General features: G+C 42.0%; 1 protein-coding gene across 1 annotated transcript in view; it reads right to left on the reverse strand.

The window, feature by feature from the left end:
- The window catches only part of CTNNBL1 (catenin beta like 1), a 61,475-nt gene that overhangs the window by 15,481 nt on the left and 23,598 nt on the right, over positions 1 to 22,396 (reverse strand). The window contains exons 8-12 of the mRNA XM_064521738.1: positions 21,651 to 21,723; positions 21,311 to 21,369; positions 20,402 to 20,550; positions 13,390 to 13,571; positions 978 to 1,075 (exon numbers count right to left, since the gene is read on the reverse strand). Coding sequence (XP_064377808.1) covers positions 978 to 1,075; positions 13,390 to 13,571; positions 20,402 to 20,550; positions 21,311 to 21,369; positions 21,651 to 21,723 — 561 coding nt within the window. The remainder of the gene's footprint in view (positions 1 to 977; positions 1,076 to 13,389; positions 13,572 to 20,401; positions 20,551 to 21,310; positions 21,370 to 21,650; positions 21,724 to 22,396) is intronic.

The following is a 22,396-nucleotide window of genomic DNA, read 5'->3' on the forward strand; positions in this document are numbered from 1 at the left end:
TTCCGTCAATCACAAGAACGAGCACATTACAGGAGGATGGGACAAGTGTTGGACAGAGGAGCACGCTGATTCTGAAGGCATCTGGATGGAATCCCGTATCACAATATGGTCTTATCAACTCCAAGTAAACAGAAGCAAATAAACGTGTCCGTAGCTTGCTTGCTCTCCTGTTTTGTGGTTCTCCAGTTCTCCTGGTTTCTTAAATGGACCTTTCTGCCTATGCTGTGTATGACCAAGCTTCTATTAAATGTATCAGACATGTTATGGCTCTCCTGAGCTCCACTGTACTGGACTAAGCAACCGAAAAACTTTCTGGTAGTGGAAAATTTTCTGCAACTGAACACCTTTAAAAACACACTGAGGAGGAATACAGAAGAACTGATATTATCTTAGTGGTAGAATTTACAAATCCCATGGGAATTACTGGTTTGCAAGAACTGCTGTTTGCTGTTTTGTAGCTGTTTGATTTATCAACCACCATGTAAATATTTTGGGAAGGATTTCCTGAAGACCACTACTATGGTGCATTCCAGGAGAGGAACGGGGAATGTTAAGTGTATACTAAAGCGATCCCTAAACTTTCTGCAAGAGAGCTTCACTAGAAAAAACTGGCACCTTTCCATACTTCCCTGATCCCACAGAGCTAGCGAAATGCAATAGCACAGAACACGTGTTGTATGCTCAGGCTTCAAGAAAGACGCACAACCAGGATTGGGAATCATTACTACCGCTTACAAGAGCGCCAAGAAACAAAAGCACATATGATCCAGGAGGCCAAGCACTAAACGCATTTCCAGTTCTCCTGTTTGTTGATAACAACATGAATGAGAAAGAGGGCATGTGCGCATGCAAGTCTTTATAGGCAGATATAATAACTGTTTTTAGTAATTTAGGAAGTGTACATAGGCATCCTGCCACTAAGCATCTTCCCCAGTCTGTTAGCCCAGAGAGTGCAAACAAACATTCAGCACGCTCACCTTCTCACTGTCATTCTCTGTGAATTTATTCAGCAACCGTGTCCTTTGCTGCCCTCTCAGGTTTCGCAGAAGGGAGGCCAGGATGGAACAGACATGTTCTGGAGGTACATAATGAAAATCACATGCTGAGATCAGAAACAGGGGCTTATTTTCTTTGTAACATGCCATTAAATTTACTACTAACACTCCAGCACGTAACTCTTTGTGAGCGGAACCCTGGTTCTTACCCATCGCATTAGGGATTGAAGACAGGACAGAGAGTGAAGCAGTAAGCTGTCTTTATAGAGAACACAGACAGCTCCTCTCCCATCACAACCAAACTAGAAAGGTCTCTGCTGGATTCTGCTGTAATACACTTGCTACACTGATCCTGTTTGGGAATATGCCTGCTTTAACAGCAGCAACCCTGAGAAAAGCAACTTAAATAAAGCACAAATTCTGCCTCAGTTCAGCTCCCCAGGCTGACATACCTGCCTAGCAGCACACACGCTTTTTTGGCATTCGCCATCACAGCTAAAGGTACAGCACTTTGTTTCCTCCCTTGCGGCTAAAAGGAACACTGGCCCCAAACCAGGGTTCATTTGGAAGCTGACACTGTCATTCAAATGACCCTTGCCAAGGTTGCCAAGCAGGGAACAGTTATTAAAATAGGAAAGCTTGAGAAAGGAATAACTGTGCCAGCGTACAGCTCCTGCAGAGACTTAATTGGTATTAGCTAGACAAAAACCCTCAAACAAAGCACTCTTATTTACAGAAAATCTGGTGAATTGAATATGAATATGCCACAACAAACTAGAAACAATCAAATAAATCTGTTCTACAGTCTTCCAGATTCTACCTGGGGGTGATATTTTACAGTGCAAACCTTGAAGCCAAGTAAAGAGTCAACTTTGCAAGCGCACACACGAGATAACATCTGTGTTTATGTCCAACCAAAGTTTCACTTTGAAAGGTGACTGAACCGAGTGCCTCAAATCTATAACAACGTTTGTCTCTTCCTGAACAGCAGGACGGAGCTCTAAGGAGTTCTTCTCTTTACGAACGCAGACGTTCCTCAGCAGAGGGACCATCAAAGGGCGTACCTGAAGGGCCACACGGCACCGCTTCCTTTATGCCTTGCAAGGATCTCTCAGAAGAGCCTCTTGAAGAAACATCACAGCGGAATCTCTCCTAGACTGTTACTAACAAAATACGTACACTCCCTTATCAAAGGCCAGCTTCTGCAAAGCACTGAACACATTCAAAGAGTTCAGGCAAAAGAGCATTTCGTAACTGTGTACTGAGCTCTTTGCTTCAGAAGGCAAGGAAGCAAAATGCTGTTCTAAAACTTTATACTTACAGGATGAATTATACTTCTTTAAACACTAGTATTTGGCTTTACTAGACTTCAGTGAAGTAGAAAAAGTATTTCTGTAACTTTGTTTCTTCAGAAGGATTCACCAGTTTTATGCGCCATTTATATAAAATGCATGTATAAAATCATACTGGTTTTGAAACATATTTCCAACCAAGCTCTTAAGTTGCAACTGTCACGAGCTCTGGCTCTTTTCCATTTTGCCAGAAAACAACATCTTAGAGACAGACAGACAAAAAGTAAAAAACCACCCAGGAACAGATTCGCTTCTGGAAACAAGGCTGACTTCACAGAGGGAACCCAAAGATGATAAAGGTGTTTTCCTCTGTGAAAAGAAGTATTGTGGGACATACACAGCGCTCATTTGTGCTCCTCACATCACTCTTACAAGGGCACAGGTATGCAGAGATGTAAATCATTTGCAAAACATATGTCGACATCAGAAATGATGCAGAGTATCAAAGAGTACATGATTTTAATATAGGGAAATAAAACTGAGCACAAAGGCACAGAGCAAGTGACAGAGGCACCAGTTTCTCTCTCCTGCCAAATCATCTGGTATTGCTTCCTGCCTACAAGTCTGCATTAAGTACAGACTTCATGTTTCAGATATTTCAATATATTCAAAACTACAACTGCTCCAGGATGCCTTCACTTTAATCTCGTCGATTAAGACTGATGAAAAACAGTGACTATAAAAATTTCCTCACTTAAGGTGGGGGTAGGGAGGAAGGGTGTCAAGGTTTGTTATTTTCAGAGAGAAAATACGATACACAGAGGAGAGGGATCACCATCTTATTGCCGTCAAACCACTTTAACACGCATTTCCAGAGCGCTGCTTAGCCTGGAGCCACGAGAAGCCTTGATCAATGGCACCAGCACACAAAGAGCAAGTGGCATCTACCTGTCTGCATTACCTGCGAGCTTATGCGTTCCTTTAAAGGCTAAACTCACACAAGCCACTTGCCCAAGCTGCGGGTCTGCCCTCTGTATCATAGATTATCTGCATACTTCCTAACAGCAGCAAACAGAAGAGGATATATCCACCTACACACACACACATCATTTCGTTAGCTACTTATAAATGTAGCTTCCTTAGAAACAGATTTCTGCCTGAGGTGGTGTCAATTTTTCATGTACCAAAGAGATTGGGAGAGCTGCTGGCAGGAAGAGCAGAGGAGATAACAGGTTTATCTGGTGGCCAGCACCGTTCAGCTGCTCTGTCATTTCGACAGGATAACACGGAGGTGAAGGATGACTCTGGGTACATCAGTGCAACAGTTATTCCACAAGAACTACATCAAATTAGATGTCTACATTTAAAACAAAACAAAAAACTGCAAAAGCCTCAAAGTCCTTGCAAGATCCTATTTTCTTAAGGTGAAAAGGTATGAAGGCGGGGGTTGTGTGGGCTTTTTTCTTTTTTAATATATCCTAACAGATGTTCTTCTGCTTTAGAAGAAAATCAGCAGTTCCAGTCTACTAGGGTTCACCTGCTCTTCCCAGAGTTAAAAGAAAAATCAGGGTATTGGTGAGACTGCTCCACTCAGCTATTACTCTCTCCCCTAATATGCGATGACCTGTTCTCCCATTTTGATGGGCTTCTCATTCCCTTCTTTTCCTTTAAGGATTTATCATAGGTACTTGAACACCACAGTTACTCTGGGAACAGAAAAAGTCTTGTTAACCTACCACCACACTGAGCATTGGCTCCTGACCCTCAGGTCCCTTTTCTAGGTCCTCCCCAAGGAGGTGGGACCACGAGCTGGGAAACACAAATGGAGCTGGCGACGGAGTGAAGACAATGGAATTATTTTCATAGGGTTTTTTAGCCCAGAAAGGAACATTGTGCCCATCAGGTCCAACCTTTTTTATACCATAGACACAACTGCACAAAGCAACTCCTGCACGAAGGCTACAGGTTCCAGACAAATCCATATCTACCTTTTAAAGAAACACCTTGCTTAGTGTTACAGTTTAAATTATATTTCACCCTTGACAGCTGCTCTAATAGCTGGTCCTACTTATTGTTTAAAATTTGCATTTTATTTCCTGGTTGAATTTCTTTGGCTTCAGCTCCCAGTCGACTGGCTGGTTTTGCCTCTGTTCGCTAGATTAAAGGGATCTGCAATACCAAGCATCTGTTCCCTGCAAGGGTATTCATACAAGTCATTCAATTTCTGTATTAATCACTTCTCTGACAAAAAAGTAAATACCTCAAATTATAAAATATATACTCCAGACAAAAACTGATCTTGTTACTCCTCTATATATTTCATTCCCTTCCCGCCCCAACTTTGGTTTTTTTTTTTTTTTGGGGGGGGGGGGGGAAGTGTTGGCACTGTATTTTAGTAGTAGTATTCTCCACAACACTGTATATCCTCATTATTCTTTCAGTGTTCCTTCACAAGGAGACACATTTTAGCCACCATTTTTGCTTTGGTGCTCACAGGCAGATGGTTATCTATATTTATCAACAAAAATCCTTAAAACTACCGAGAAGCCTAAAGAAAAGTATGCGTCTTAAGAATGCTTGAGATTATTCTTTATACACATCACTTCAGGAAATCTAGGAAATTCCTAATTGCCTGTCCCAAACATTTGAAAGTTATTTTACAGAAATGCTTCTGAACTAAACCTTTTTCTTGATCAGCTTCTTGAAAATTGCTCTAGTGTGGTTCATACTCCCCCCCGCCACAATTACAGTGTAAGGCAATTCATGCCCCACTAAACACCAACATTTACGTGGCCAGAGCACAAGGACTTTAGCCAAAAATCAAGACAAATCTTGGGGTAAGAGAAGTGCCACAGCGTAGGTGTCCAAGTCCATCGTTCAGGGGACTAAAGCATCTACATCACCAGCAGGAAGCGAGAGGTGTTAGCCCGGAACACGCACGCTTCCGCGGACGCGGGGATCTTGCCATTTGCCAGCGGACTGCACTAATATGTGTCTTATATATGCAAAATTAAAGACAGAAGCACATAGCCCCTGTATTTGCTCTCAGTGGGATCTCTGGAAAAGGATTAGCAACTGTTGCTGTTCTGAATCCCTCAGGAAGCAGAACCTGCAGCTGATCAGCTCTGCTCCCAGCTGACAGACACAGGCCACGTTTCGGCACGCCTCGAGCTGCGCGCCAGCCTCGGGCAGCCCCGCAGGCAGTCCGACGACTCCGACCGCACGGGAACAGTGACGCAGCCGCGGGCAGCACCGCCGCACGGGAAGGGCCATTTCCGGGGAGGGACACGGACCGGGCTGGAGGCAAAGGCTGCTCCCTGGCCCCGGTTTGTCAGACTGACTGACTGTGCGTGTAAAACATATTATACATGTTATACATATTTATATACACTCACACACAAATAAAAATGTATTTCTTCTGAAAAATAAAAAAATAAAAAAGCTCAGACTCAGACAGCATCAAAGGTTCCTTTACTAAGAAAGTTATCAGCTGGCAGCTGAGAATAACTCTCAGTATAAACACCCCAAAAGCTTGCAAATTCATGTATACAGGAAGACAAAAACGTCTCTTTGTTATTACTGAATAACGCTGTTTTCTCTCCCCTCCGCGAGCTCACCTGCAGGCACCTGCAACTCGAGGTGCCGTCGCGCACCGCGGGTCCAGGGCAACACGCGCCGCGAGCTGCTCCCGCTCGTCCCGGGCAGGTCACGGTGCCTGTGCTCACCCACCCGCACCGAGCGCCCTCCCCAGACTGGGACCGCCTTGGACTCTCCAGAGCCTCTTCCACCCCACCCAGAGGCACAAGACTTGGGAATGCAAGCAGGGTTTAAAATACCCTAATGAGATCGATCTCCACTTCAGCTGCGGCGTATTGGAATACAGATTAATCTGCTCCCTGGCTGGCACTGGCAGCTGCAGCAGCAGGAGGTCCTGTCAAATCAAGCCGCAACATTACACTCCTCTGCCTTTATTACCCCCCTTTTTTACGTTTCCTTGGAACGGACATTCGCCTAGCAGGGGAGGAGGCCCTCGCGGCAGAGCCGAGCACAAGCACACCCCGCCCGAGCAGCGACGCGGCGGAAGCGAGTCCCGCCTCGAGGGGGACGGGAAGGTGTGCGTTTCTGGGTACGGGAGGGGACACAGCCATGCGGTGCAGGAGAAAGATATTCCGATGAACTCACTAAGACAAATTTAAAAGCCTTCTGTCTTGTAAAGAACTCCTAAGATAAGCTGTGGTTTCTAATCAGGAGCAGGAAAGTGCAAGAAAAAAAAGCCACTTCTTTCCGAAACTTTCACCCTTCACGGATTCGTGGACAAAACTGGGGCTTCAAGCCTGTCTGCTACCAAGAACCACGGGAAGCCCTCGCACACCCTGAGGACAGGCCAATTCCACTAGCTGCTCACAGGAGAAACACTGCAGCTAGATTTAAACACCTTTGCTTACACGTTAGAAGCAGCGTAACCACCGCAAAGAACACCACACGTCTCACTTAGTCGCGCTCAGATCAGCGTGGTGCCAGGATCAGCTGGATCATCTCCTCCCCGCACCGCGACTGGCAGGGTAGAGACCTCGGTTTGCTATTAACTGGAACAGCGTTTGAGCTGAACTTTCGGTTCAGTGATCCATTTCACCTTCGAATGCCTGAACGCGACTGAGCAATGAGTTATTACACGTTAGCTGCAACGACTTCCTAACATAACTAGCATACCTATAACCTGAGAAAGGCTTACGGGGTATTCACCACGCACCGTGCGAGCTCTCCAGCGCGTGCCCCTCCCTCCACTTAGCATTCTTTGAGGGGCATTTTTCTTTTTAATGAACACACAATCATCACGAGTTGCTTTTCCTCTTCTCTCATTTGTTCTGGTGTTTGCTACCACACTATTTGCTTTGTTAGAAGACAACAATCCATAAGCAAAGATCCTGTGATTTTTAGTCTCTGAAACATATAAAGCAGTTAACAAAATAGCATGTGCTACAGGATGGTGCTTCCATGTTGACAGTCTTTTACTCCATCTCCAGATTTTAGCGTACCTACCAAAATCAAACCTTTTTTTCCCCAGCAGTAATAATGATCAGCTCTTGAAACGGTTTAATCAGAAAGTTCTATGACACTGCCATCACCTGAAGAATTTAAAATCAACGCTTAAGAGGCACCAAACCTGCCGGCTTTATTCAGCGGAGGCCAGCCTATTTTTCTTGAGAACAAGCTGTCTGCAAGAAGCTCAAACACACCTCCCTACGCCAAGATTACATCCCACTATCGAAAGCAGAGGCTAATGCAGCTGCCCAGCTTCCATTTTACTGATAGGTAAACTGAGGCCCGGAAAGGCTGAGAAGGTATGTATATGCTGTCCCTGGCGAGTCGGAATCCAACTATCACGCTGAGTATAAGACAAAATTCTTTCCAACCACTGAGAATTTATTTTTGTGATGTTCTTGTAAGAGAGAGCGTTAACTTTAATTGAGATAAATTTAACTCTGTACTCAGCATCATGACTCATTCTAATAACAGATTCCTGTTGTATTCTGGAGGGTTGATGGTAAAAATAACAAATTGACATAATAAAGTTCTGTTTAAACAGACTGATGTCTTCACTAGCTATCCACTTCAGAAGACCACCAATGCAAAATATTTTCTGCTGGCTAACAGAAGGTGTTCAGTTAACAGAAATAAGCTTTATCAGGTCATTCTTCTATAGCCTTTTCACTCTTTCCATGCCCAGGGAACGTGGAATGAATACCTGCTACATAACTAAGGGCTTTGCTACATTTCAATGTATGTTACAATGGAGCAAGAGTGTATTTAGTAACAAATCTAGTCTTTTAAAGGAAATGTATAGCTATGTGTCACCAAAAGAGGGCTTTTTTTTTTTTCTTAAGAGGATGAACAGGCAAAAAACAAAGTGAGAGAACTTCTCATTTGGAAATTGGCTGAACTAGTTCTAAGGTTATCAAATTAAATCTTCTTAAGTAAAACTGACATTTAAGTCAAGAGAAGGCATTTAAATTAAGATGAATTGAACAAACATCCTTTTATAGTTCATTAGACTCTGCAAGCGAGCAAAACTAGAGTCCAAACAATTCTTCCGAGAAAAGAGAATATACACCCTATCAAACAAGTTATGATTGCTTCACTACAGACTCTCTAATTCACAATGAATTTGTTTTTCCCATTTTTAGCTCACTGAGGCTGTTCAGGAATTTCAAGTTAGTATCCAACACTTCCATTTGATTGCTGCTGGTGTTGTTCTGCAACAAAAATCCTTTCACCTTTATGGACAAGACGCACTGTCTGACTCTTAGCTCTGCGCCAGATGAAGTTCTCCGTTATTCCCCTGCCCCCTCCCCCAAAAGAGGGTTTATGCTTTTTATTACTTTCATGGTCAGCATTTCAGCACTCAGGAACAGACATTCTTGCAGCATCTCCCAACACGTTTCAAAGTTTACAATACAAAAACATTATTTCAAATCTTACCCTAAGTTTATTCCAAGAATTACCCAGACCCAAATTCACTTTCATTTTCTGCAGTCACAGATGCTATATACTTGCCTCGTTGCCCTTCCATCTTGGTTTCACTAAAGCTGTAACAGTCATACTCTTCTCAGGGTGCCTCCTCAGAACTCATGGGTCTCCCCCCTTAACATGGTACATCACACATTTTTAATTATCTCCTAAGCATCTAATGCAGTCCCAGTCTCAGACTGATCAAGAGTACCTTTTTCTCCAAAATTTGGCCCTTATTTTCCTATCAATACTCACTATAAGCAGGCTATGTTATCCTCCCATATACTACTCACTTATCTGCATAGATTATTCACCAACAAAAGAGTACCGCAGAGGTACGCTATATTGTACCTTGTACGTTGTGTTCGGTCGCTGACTTGAAGCCCGTCTGGATTACATTTGTAGAGGGATCATAACCCTTAATCAGTCAGATTACAGGGAACAGTCAATCATAAAAACAAACACTCAGCTTCTAGTAGAATCAAACATACACTTCTGCAGTAATACTTCTCATTAATTCTCCATCACCTACTTTACTCGATTCTCCTTTTCCTTTGCTCCAAACAATGTCACACAGTATCCAGAAGGCCTGGCTAATGTCATCCAACAAACTCAGGCTGTAGCTGTTTGAGAAAACTAATGAAACATACTATTTATAAAATGCAAGTACATATTTAAGAAGTTGGCAAGCATCAATTCAATGCACTTCACCTATTTTCTGTGGTCTTTACAGCCCATAGAGGAGGCTGCTCAAGCAAAGGATACGCTGCTCCTTGGGAAGTGAGCGTATAAAAATATGACTATTTGCTCCCTGACCTAAGCAAAAATTAGAAGTGCAATGCTCTACATAATTTTGTCAGTTGAGCAGAGCTGAGAGTCCAGCAATCAGACCCACAAGACCACATCAAAGAAACACTATTTTCTACAATGACGGACCATCTCTCTTTAAGACTGGCCAGCAGGGCTGGATACTCAGAAGTATTTTGACCCCACAGAGCAGAGGAAAACTCTAAGCCCTCACATTTCTGCCTAGAATTGCAAAATATTTCTGTTTTGAATTGCTTCACTACCTCAGAAAAAGGAAATTGCTTCAAATGAGATTCCTTTTCTCCCCAACCTGATATCCTCCGCCATATATCATGATCTGTCCAATCAGGCAAAATTCAGGTGTAGATTGTGTAGGCAGTTAGACACCACTGGTCAAATCTTTAGGCTCAAATCATACTTAAAAATGGTAAGGAAATTTCTCCCTTTTTCCTTATTATATAAATGGATATAAAGCTTAAATATTTGCAGTTTGGATTAAAATTGTTCATAGGCTACGCTACGTAATTATTTTAAACACTGACAGCATCTGCAGAATTTAAGACAAAAATGTAGTTACTCCTCACCCAGCACCTTTATGTTATTAAAAATAATAATAAAAAATACATTATAAGAAATTATTTCTATCAAATTTAATATGGATTAAAGTTTTGTAATAAATGAAAGCTGGCCAAGTCACATTGACGAAACAAGAAATATGCTAGTGAAAAAAACCTCATATCGAGAGCAAGACCTTCAAGACAATAAGACAAACACTATTTTACATGTTATCTCCTATATGAAAAAACATCACCACTAGTATATCTATTTAAAATAAAGACAATAGAGAGGGTATTTTCCTACCAACATCAAAAAAAGAAGAGAAATACTCTGTGCTCTAAAGATGAAGCCTCGGATATCCAAGGAGAGGAGCATTTCTACAGCTAACTACTGCTAAAGCGCCCTCGGGCCCATCCCGGTACCCGCGACCCGACGGCACTTTGGCACTGCAAACAGGCCGAGTAGCTCCGTCTCAGTGGACAAATGCTACTGACAGAGCTGTTTGATGCCTCATCCAATGATGAAGCGCTTTAACGAGGTTGTCAATTAAGGCATCGTAATTAGGCTCTCGGGTTAACAGCCCGCTGAGATTTTCATACTCTGCAGCGTAACTGCTAGTGATATCCGGATGCGGTCTCACGAGCGAGAGGTTCCACGTGAATCTGTTCACAGTGCAAAGGCCTTACTTTTTTTTTTTTTTTAATTAATAAATACTGGTAGGTTTGTTACAAAGCCATTCTAGTCAATCCTTTAAAGAAATATGTTCCTTCATTTGACATACACATGAACACTTTCCTAGCAGGAGAGGATCGTTCCTTTTTTTGAGAGTTTGAATACAGGAGAAAATTTTTTACAAGAAAAGATGACCAGGAAAGACTGACAACTAGCATTCTTGCTAAATAAACAAGGTGTGCAGAAAAAAGCGTTCCTAGGATCAGCACAGCACAGAAAGCATTAATTGTCAAGTGTTCTAGACTTGTGCCCACTAGTTTTAAGGGAAGTCATACTAAGAATTCATTTTAATATTCCTGTTCGATCAGTAGCTTATAACGGCTGACCAAGCAGCAGTGCCCCAAGCACAGAATAATCACTGTATCGCTGGTGCAACATTTGGCAAAGTACGGGCTTATCCTGTGCTGCTTATATGCACGTCAGGACACCGCCTCTGACAGGCTCCAGATGAACCCTGTTAAACATCTCAATTAACTTCAAGTGTTATAAACTCACTAACTCATCTGCCCAGTGATGTGAAACAAAGAAAATTGGACCCACTACCACAGCTTTTTAGAGAGAGTTTATTTTAATAAAACTGATTTCTGGACTCATCCTAATGTCCTCCATTTCTTCTCAGTATTAATGAGATGGAGGTATGATGTGAAGGTACTTTGCAAGGACCGCTCTGCTTTACAGAGGGCAGATTTGCTCTCTAATAATTAATAACCTGACCCCGCCGTAGGGCCTTCCAAACTGCTACCTAATCCCCACAGCAGCTAAGATGGCAAGATGTCGTCCTCTGCAGTCTCCAGATGAAACAGATGAGACAGAGGTTAACTCACTTCCCCAAACTGAAAGATTAAGTCAGTGACATGGGCAACAGACCAGATCTCTCTGCTCCAAAGCTCAAACTCTTGCCTGAGCTTTCTCTCAGTAAGGAGACTGAAGCAGCCTTATTTTCCTACTACAAATTAAGATTTCAAAACGTCCCCTAAATCCATCATCTGAGCGCAACTGCATTCTGCAATTTGATTACACAAACCCCAGCAACGTAAGACAGCATTTCTTCTTTCACCATAACCTATGAAAGACAAGCAACACAACACAAGAGAGATAAGGGAGCCAGAATTTGTGCAAACCGTTACCGTGCGCGGCGCCGGGCTGCAGGTAAGCACCTTCCCCCACGCGCAAGGAAAGCGGCGAGAGCGGACACGTACCCACACAGCCCGCGGTGCTTCCCGTTCCCGTTTGTTTTACCATCTCCGCCTCCCGGTCCCGCTGCGCTCAGGATGCGGAGCTCATCTCCGCAGCTATTACAGCCTAAACGTGCCTGCCAGGAGCTGTCTGGCCAAGCCACCGCCTTCATTAATAAAATGTTATCAACTTCCCAGCGTTGGTGCTCTAAAGCAAATGCACTGCTACCAGCTCACCGCGGACACATTTTTCAAGAAGAAAACAGCTGCTTACTGAATCTGTCACTTTGCGCTACTACCCCTTTTTAGGGAGAATCAGAACAAGGACAGGCTCACACCCCAAACTGCCACCTGCTCTGCAGCTTTCACTCGCTGTTCCCAAGAGAGAAGATAGCCGGTCCCGAGAGAACAAGTGACATCAGTCCGGTGCTCAGCGTGGGTCTGCAGGAGGGAGCATCTCTCTCCGGTTTTGCTTTTGAGAATATCAAGGCATCCGATGACTTAGTTGCTAAGACTGTACTAATTCATTGTATCTGGGTTTAGAGATCCCATTTTGTTGCTGTTCCCTTGCCGTCCCCCCCCCCAGTTTACCGCAACAGTTAAAGACAGATACCAGGCAAGTCTGAGATCCACTCATACCTCTTTCAGTTTTTGACAATATTCACCCTTTGTAGTAATGAACCGGCACAAAATCTCAAGCAACGTTGGCAGTATTTAAAATTTCTTCCAAGATGTAGTCAATTATTAACAAAATGAAAAAAAGTAATATCATCAGAAGCAGGAGGGGACTGACCCGAGATTCAGTTTGGCTTATGAGTCTTGCAGCAATACTCCACAGATGTCTGTTACAGAAGAGTTTTCCGGGAGAGAGGGAAAAAAGTAGAAAAGAGGAACTTTAAATGTGTGCAGTTTATTTCTGCAATGCCTGATGTTCCCTGAGTCACACTTCAGTGCTCAGAGCCATGAGAACACTGCTTTTGAGATGACATTTGTAGTTGCCTCATTACTCTTTTCAAAAGAGTTTTGCATCAAAGAGGCAGAGCTTCAAACAACAGAGCATGCAGGAGTAAAATAACTTATTAACAGCACATGAAATGGAATCGCTAGGAAGTGCTGAGACTGAAACTAGCAGGGCAGCTGTGTCATCAACAGCTAGCGCTGCAACAGCGAATGCGCAGGCTACTCTAGTCTCGAAAGCCACAGGAGCAGCAATGAAAGGACTGGTGATTTACTCGTTACCGCCTTATTGGCAGGCTTTTCAGATACTTACTTCCCATTCATTCTTCCATCACAATAAGAAGGCTCTGGGGACAGGCCTACCTTCATGCTCTTTTTCAGTTGTTCCAACTTTCTTTATCTTTTTGGGTGATTTCATGAAGAGCGGAAAGATGGTCCTCAGACCGAGAATGTCAACAAATTTGTGACAGTTGTCTGTGCCCTCAGGTCCAATCATGGCATGGTCCAGTACCTTCAAGGCACTGCTACGAGAAATCTTCTTTTCTCTGTGAAAAGAAAGCCTCAGTTAAACATCTCAGGGACATGAGGAATCTTGGATTAAAGCCAGCTTATACTAGCTTTGAACTCCTACTCCAAGATGACAGCACAAAAAGGGAAAATCAATGTGACAAAGACACTTACAGGATGTTATGTGTGTGTATACACAGACATACACACATTCTTATTAACTGTATGCTTATTGGAAAAGTTTGCACAAAATTATTTCTGTAACATAATAACAGACTTTTAAATGAGTCATCCTTGATATCTTGAAGTACCCACAATACCAGGCTATATAAAGAGATTTCTTTTGCCAAAGACGACTAACTCTAAAATGAGACTATTTCTGGACGGGAATTTGGTTTTCAAAATGGAGGGTACTGCGGTCAGCTTGACTGCCTATATCCAATTTTGATTTGAGAAAACAGAACGGGGAGTGTTTTGGGTCAAAGAGCACGTCTCCTACATCTTTCTGGATATCACAGAACAAACAAACCAGCTTAAAGATAACTATTTGTATTAAAGGTTTATTAAAAATAAATGTAAATAAACTTCCCACACAAAAGCAATGATAATCATTTATCATCACCATTCCATCAAGTAACTCTGGGCTGAAATTTAATTAAAACTTGTCGTTACATGCCAAAATCCCAATTTGGTATTTATAAGGGAACAGTTGACAACATTAGCAAAGAACTCTCCAAGATTTTCTTGCTGGCAGTGACATCAGCTATACTGAAGAAAATCCTGTCTCCAGAAATCATGTTTGGAGGGAAGCAGATAGATTTTCACCTATTCCGCTTTAATAAAAATCCGGAACGTTAATGTTGGTGATTCATATTCATGATAGACAGACACTTCGAAAATCTCTAAAAATCTATAATTCTCAGATAAGAAACAAATATTTATAATTAATTCAAAAGAACATGTAAAATACCTTGTGAAACAAACTGAAAAAGCAGTCACTAACACAGTCTATAAAATGAATGGATCAGGTAAATGTTAGCAGGAGCTAACATGAATTGAAGAATGAGAATCTACAGCTTTCTCAAAGGCCAGTCCAATCATGGAATAAATTCCCTTAGGTATAGGGCAGTCACAAGCCTTACCACCTTCCACTCTAAAAGCATAGTAATCTCCTCTTTCTTTTCTCTAAGAGACAATTTGTTCTCCAGCAAATACATAGCTATATGCATATTTTAAAAATAAATCCCCACGGAAACGAGATGTGCTCTTCCCCTAGAGAGACAATGAGAGAACAATTATCCGCAGACACACATTAGTTACATCGCATTACTATAAGGTACTCAGTTATTATTGGTGAACGTGGAATAAGAAACTATAAACAGCAAAACATCACTCATTCAAGTCCTCCCCACATTTCCTCCATGCCTGCCACGGCCACGCACCTCCCGAGACCCCGCAGCGCGGGACCGGCCCGCTCACGTGCAAACACCGCACATGGAGAAGAGCCCAGCAACTCCCTACACAGACCCCATCCACCAGCAGCCTCCTGTCATGACAGAGGCAGCAGCAGATTAAAATTCAGCTTCGAAGAAGCCCACAGCTTTCTGGAGCCCAAACTCCAGAGAGGTGTGGAAAACATCTTCCCTTTAGAGACTTATCTCTGCGAACCCATAACAACATGCAAACTTCACATACATAAACATCCCATCCTGAAAAAGCTACCTTGCCCACTGCAACCACAGACGCTTTTGATGTGCATTAAGTGGCTGTTAGAAGTATCAAGCTCAGCTCAAATCCTGTGCAACAGTGATTTCTGCCTGTTAACTATGCAGTGAAGAGCAGTATAAAATTATAAAAAAGTAGTATTAAGAAGTTTGATACCCTCTCCCACAATATACATCACCTTTCCTATACAGAAAGCTAGAAATAAAGTACTCCTTTGGCTAGACAATATAAGAAATCTTTTCAGGGGAAGTAATTGCATATTGATCAACAGTTAAGGAAGGCTGCAGAGAGCTGAACGTGGGAATATTCATTGGGTTTAAGTTCAGGCTTTTAGAGATCAATAGCTGTTTGACTGGACTGTCTAGAGTTGATTTTACTCGAAATATTTATTCTACTGAAGGGCAAGCAGTTTATCTTAGTCTCATCTGCATTTATTGAAGTCACAAGTAACTTTTAGCTGAACACTAATTCAACAACAAGTATACGTGAGTATCACCAAATGGGGAGTGACCTCAATCTTAACGGAGAACTCTGAATTACAGCTTTGTTTAGTAACCATTGTTTTTCCTCCTTTCAATACCACCGTATTCGAGAAAACTCTTCTGGCGCTCGTTAATTTAAAAACAGGAGGTACTAACACTATTTGGACTTTCCACAGTAGCATAACACCATCTCCCACTTTCCAAAATACCAGCAAAAGCAAAATACTAGATTTGCTGGACAAGTGCTGTAGAAAATGGTTCTGTTTAATTAACCAAAAGATTCAGTACACAGACATTCTAAGTTTCCATGGGGTCATTAGGAACAGCAGGACAAGAAAACATAAAAGGATTTTAATAATCATGAAAAATATACCTTGAAATAGCTATAGTTGAGCTCTGGGGAGTAGTACAGAGTTGCCCATTCCCACTTTGTTTTTACTATACAGGCAGCAAATGCTTTTTGTGAGGTCAAGAAAAGCCACTGAATAGCTTTAGAATAGAAAGTCATGTTGTCCAAGTGATGCAAACTTCCATAAACTCCCTTTGCTACATTTGTCTACGTGCACACACACGCACTTTCAGTTAAGGCCTGAGAGCCACACATCATTTTTCCTGTGCAACAGAGAATCTTTTTTGACATCTCCCCTAGGAATCCAGTGGTTGCATCTCCTCCAAACCATAACACAATTTTACAACAAAAGCAATAAGCTTTCTGTCAATGTGTGCGAGGAAACCGACATTAAAATTCTGTTTCTCTCTTTTGGCTTTTTAAGGTAAACTGCATTTAGGTTGCTAAGGCAGGGCTGAGAGTAAAAAAGTGCTTCCTTACCTAAAAAAAAATAAAATAAAGTTGAGTTGTGGTTGAAGAAAGAATTTAATTCTACGTGACATTTATAAACCTTCTGCTGGTGGCTACCACCGTATTGATAAAACATTTTATTTTTGATAAAGATACCACATAAAATAAACAAGCCTCCACCACTGCAGAGATGTGAATCCTTGAACAATTGCATATATCCTTGATCTCATCCTACTTCAATACTATTTTTTTTTCTACTGTCCGCAAACTCTGTCCTCCTTAATCTGATCTTCTTCTAGACCCTTTTACCTACCTTACACATACCTGCTTGGTTGGTTCTCTGTGACGCTGCATTCCCAGGGCCTACTGCAAGCCCCCCTCAAGAGCGCAAAGCGGAGATCACAGCACCAAGTCCAGGTCATCGCTTTCTATGGTCATGCATGCAAACTGCACAAACAGGATCGTGCTCATTTTCAGATGCCACTTCTGGCTCCCCATTAACTAGCAGAAACTCACACAAGACAGCTGCATCTTTTGCTGATGGCCATAAGCTTAAATCTCAGCATAAAGGGAACTAGTCCCATTTTCCTTACTTTATTGTCCAAAGGAATCTCCTGGGTATCCGTTCAGTGTTCAGCTGAAAGATGCTACAGTTCTCCAGAGTTCTGTGCACATAACCATTAACAGAACAGCTATGCAGGAACACTGCATCTCTAAACGTATTTGGAAGCACTAGATACAGAACGCTACATTCTTTAAGACAGAAATGCAGATTCAAGCCTGATATCTCTGTTCTCATACAGCTTATCTATTTCGCATCATGTCAATAAACTTTCAACTTTGCTTATTCATCCTTTCATCTGCACAGACTACGGTACAATGATTAACCTCCTTCAAAGTAAATTAAAAAAAAATCCAGATCTCTCCCAATCTTCAGAGGATACAGATAGGAGAGAAAAAATATTCTGTCCTGTTTATGGATGAAGTAGTCAATCGCTACTGAATGACATTTCTTTTCTTTGTTGTTTCCCACTAAGATATCAAGAAGGTACAAAAGTATAATCTTCCCATGAAGTTCTCAGGACCACAACTATCAAGTTTGACCCCCTATTTACAATGCTAGCCTGCACTTGGAAGCATCCAAGAAAATCTGAGCAACTGTAAGAGCTTCCAAACACACATCAAGAAAATTCCCCAAGATTACATAAGAGCCATTTAATACCTTCTTGTTATTAAAACATCAAGAAAACCTGCAGTGCTAGTTTTCAGACATGTCTTACTTTGGTATTTGAGAGCACACCCCCTGAAGCTTTCAAACTATTTTCCTCACCAATTTACACTGGCAGTAACCAGTATGCACAGTATTTTTAATTCATTTATTATTTAGTGAAGGCACTGCATCCAGCAGAGCTTTCTACCCTTGACCACAGCAAAACCTGCCTAAGCACACACCTCCATGGCAGCAGCTGAGACGTTTTAAGTTTCTCCTCCTAATGTAGCCGCCTTCTTGCAGCATCTTATTGCTACTATTCATCACCACAAACCACCTTTTTACCTTAATCATCCCAAATGGATGATCTGTAGAGCATTTAGCTCTAACATCATTTTCTTACTACTTCAATTAACTAACTTAATTAACTGTCAAAACATCATAGGACCTGAAAAGTTAGTTTCCAAGAGATGCCAAGAGACATTAGAGATAAGCACCACAACCCTGCAGTTCTGAAGATCTGAGTTAACTACTTAAATAACAGACAGTTGCATCTGTGTAATCCCTACTGCAAACAAATCTATAGCACTGATAAGGAAATATAAATATCACTTCCATCAAAAGTAAAAACTTCAAGACAGGAAACAAGCATTGTGACTGACTCGGCCAAAGTTTTAAGTATGAAAATAGCTTTAAGCATATGCAGAGTTTTACTGTTTTCACCTATTTTAAGTTACATGCATGATTATGTGGGTCAGGATCCTGAAATTTTTGCCTTAATATTTGTAATGGTTGAAAAGACCACTGCGTACTACGATGTAGGAATGAACTGGCATGCCAACAGTATGGCTAGCGTGAAATACTAAAAAAAGGTTGGCAGCTTGTGGAAAGATGAGGACCATGGATTAGCAATAAAGGTTTCCACTTAACACTTTCAACCCTAATCTGAAAGCATCATTAGGAGTGAGAAGTTCTCTCTTATGTCCAACTAGGCAGTACTCACCCTAGATGAGATTTGCAGTGTGGTACAAGTCAGGGCCAAAAAGAAAGCTTGTTTAGGGATGAGAATCAGTCAGCCTATCAACCCTCTTTATTTGCTCAAACAGCCACTTAAGAACAACCTGAAGTTTTCTACTGACCTAACTAGACTAGAAGAAGAAGAAAAAAATAAATCTAATTGTCAGGATAGTCCCTGCTTATCAGACAAGAGTAGTGATAAAAACTTCCAAAAAAATGTTCTGTGAACTTTTTTCCTCTTCCACTCTCATTTTACCAGTCCCATACAGACCGCAGAATAAAACAGGTTCCTAAGCATCAAAAGACTGAGGTCTTAGAAAACTCTTCAATTAGGCACAATGGAGACCAGAAAATATCCATATTCCATCTTAAAACAGTTTATGTCAATGGATGGAACTAATGGCACGACTGCCTATGACAGCAGGGGCCTGCTTCCAGGGTTACTTCCAGATGAACATTCACATGTTCAGCGTTTCAGAACTTCAGCCCTATGTAGAGGCTGAACAGCAGCACAGATATTGCTGGCAGTTAAATCATACTTTGTCCCTTAGAACTCCTTCATGACTACTGGAGGGAGGAGAAGCAGGAAGAAAGAAAAAAAAAGAAAGAAGAAAGTGTTCAAAGTGTCCAGGCAGAAGTTTTCCTCTTGTCATAATTTTCCAGCTGAAGCCCTGGTACAGAGGATGGTAAACAGCAGAGTCCAAAAAAAGGGGAAAAAGCTATTAAAAATTGAAACACTAAGTCACACCCACATGGCAGAAGAACTTCAAGTAATTAGTTCTGCAAGGCTAGCTTAGCAGCTTAGTACGAGTGGCAGAGGGAGGCTTCCCTCTCGTCCTTAGTTTTGGAGGCTTTCTTTAATTAGCCTCAAGAAAACCCAGCGTTCCTATCTGAATAATCCACATTTGGTTATTTATTCAGTTCCCTGCTGCTGCACATTACCCAGCCATGCGCTGCAGGAATACATCATTTCTCGTTGGCATTTGCTAACCAGGCACTGCATGCAGCTCAGAACACCAGGGAAAGCGAGACAAAGCCCCTGCTGCGTGCAGTTCAGAGGTCTAGAGGACGTCAGAGTCAACTCAGAGAGGATACAATTCAGTACTAGGCTAGGAAGGAAAAATGAAGAGGTGGCAGAGGAGCCCTAGAGATTCAAGTTGTGACAGAACAACTCACAAGAAGAAATACACATTTATGCTCATTTCACAAAAGCAATTTTTGTATTAACAGCCACAAACTCACCATCTCGGAAGCTGCACAACACCATGAAACTTGAATTGGGGAACAAAGAAAAAAACCTCCCTAGGAACATCCCAAGCTTCCCTCCTACCCTCACAGGAGTCTTAAATCCTTAGAGGATTAGCGGCCTGACCTATAGCATTCTTTCTTCTGGGCGTGTGGCAGACAGACCTACACTGTTATTTTCCAGAAGCTATTGTGATAGCCCCATTTCTTAGGGACCAAAGCTAAAGACAAGAAGTGGAGCTTATAGGTCAGAGAAGGTGCAACTAACACGCTGAAAAAAGATAAACATACTAACACAAAAATTTTATAAAGGGAAAAATATAAATATCCAGCCAGAACATGTGCTGATAGGGCAAAAGCAGGTGAGAAAAATCAAAGTTATCTGTGTACCTAAGCATGAGATTCATCAGCTGTAGACCTTCACCTTTCAGGAAACGATCACGATTGGAACTGAGCATTAGGCAGGAGCAAAGAGAGTCAAACAGATTCTCCATCATTTCCTGTTCTTCTGCTGTACTAGGGTTGTGTCGTTTGAACACCTGTATGACAAAGAACAGAACAAAATTCCCCCAAAGTGGAGGGCCCAATGTGGTCCACACCAATGTAGAGTATACATGAACATTTTACATCACAAGCCCTCAGCATTTGATAAGCATAAGCCCACAGTCATCAGAGCAGCAATCACACACATCACTGATGCAGTCCCACTTGTAGTTCTCCTGCCCTTTCCTGCCCTGACTGTGTACCAAACGAGCAGCAGTCTAACACACGACTTGAAAAAACAATGGGGGGCCTCCAAAGGGAAAGGCATATTATATTCCCTGATTACACAAACCACAAAACTATTGTTACTGGGCATAATGCCCAAAGGATCTGCTCCACAGCACCCTAACTTACTGGCAATGCTACCATCTGCTCAAGAAATAAAAGTGAGCAAAGAACATACTACCTACACTTAGCTCAAATCAGAGAGGCAACGCACCCCGGCATCTGGCATGGAGAATGTCAGACAGCCAAATTCTAACCATCTCCAACTCTCTGTATAGTTATAACAAAATCATTTAACTTCAGTGTACCTCAACGTTCACATCTGTAAAACAGGGATTAACCTCACTAACCACAGTCAATAAGCTCGTGTGGAAGTCATTCAGGCACTACACCACTGCTAAATATAAAGCAGTGTTGTGCTTCAGTACCTAGAGATTTCTAGGACAGTGCTACACCTAGAATCTGCTCCGCTCCCTCACACTCAGCCTGTGAGCGTCTTGATGGCGGACAGAGTATTTGCGAATTACTCACAGATAACTGCTGAAGCAGCACATCGATCCCATCCAGCTCCCCAAGCAATTCTCTGTTGTCTAGACAGGAGGGGGAAAAAAAATGGAGAGAGAAAAATGAAGCTAACTGTCAGATTTTACAGCCATCTAACACTGATACATCAGCAAACAAAATCAATATGGCTTGACAGAGTACAAAAGCTGAAGACAGAGTGAGAGAGAGAGAAAGGGAGAAGGAGAAAGAGAAGGAGAGAAAGTGTGAGCAAGCAAAGGGAAGCCAAAAGGCAGAAGAGCGCTGTCACAATCTGAAACAAGCCTGGATCCTATCCTAACAGAATATCAATATCAGAGGCATGTCTCACCGTCATTATTCTGGAGCAAAATAGCCAGCACCTCACTGCAGTATAGCTTGTTGGCATCAAAAGGCATCTTAGCCTGTTGGTGAAAGAAGGACCAAGAAATCCATGAGGACACTTTATGCTTGATTGGATTTGAAGAATATGTTAATCATCACTGAACGCATGAGCAACACTTAAAACAAAACACAACAGCAGTAATTTTACCATATGATTCAGTGACAAAATAATAATTTTCATGGATTCAGGGGTGACAAGGGTTCGTGGGGCGGGGGAACTCAACTTTGATCCTCAACACTGTCCTACATAATTAGGTTTGCCAGAGTTGGCTCAAAAACCCTGAGGAAAAAAGGATCCAGCTGCAAGAAAGAATCTTTCTTGTCATAAATTTTCCATTACTGTTATATAAGCCCATGGGCTTACCCCTATTCTGAAGGTCTGCACCTGCCACCAGAAATTGAATTCCAGAAAACACATAACAGTAGCATTAACTAGTAGCTTTCAAACTTTGATATGAGGACCATGATGTCTCAACCAGAAAAACACAAGATAGGGCTAGTCTGCACAGCAGCATAACTTTCGGTTCATACATTTCTTCCATATTCAAATATGAAAAAAAAGGTCATATTACGAAATCAAATCACTAACTAGCTATTTGTATTCCACGGTTCAGGAGAAAAAGACTAAGTAGTAATAGGCGCTAGGCTTAAAACATACCATTTGTCACCCACATTCCCCCTGCCAAACACAGG

Source organism: Dromaius novaehollandiae, chromosome 16, assembly GCF_036370855.1.
Source record: "Dromaius novaehollandiae isolate bDroNov1 chromosome 16, bDroNov1.hap1, whole genome shotgun sequence".
Lineage (NCBI taxonomy): Eukaryota > Metazoa > Chordata > Aves > Casuariiformes > Dromaiidae > Dromaius > Dromaius novaehollandiae.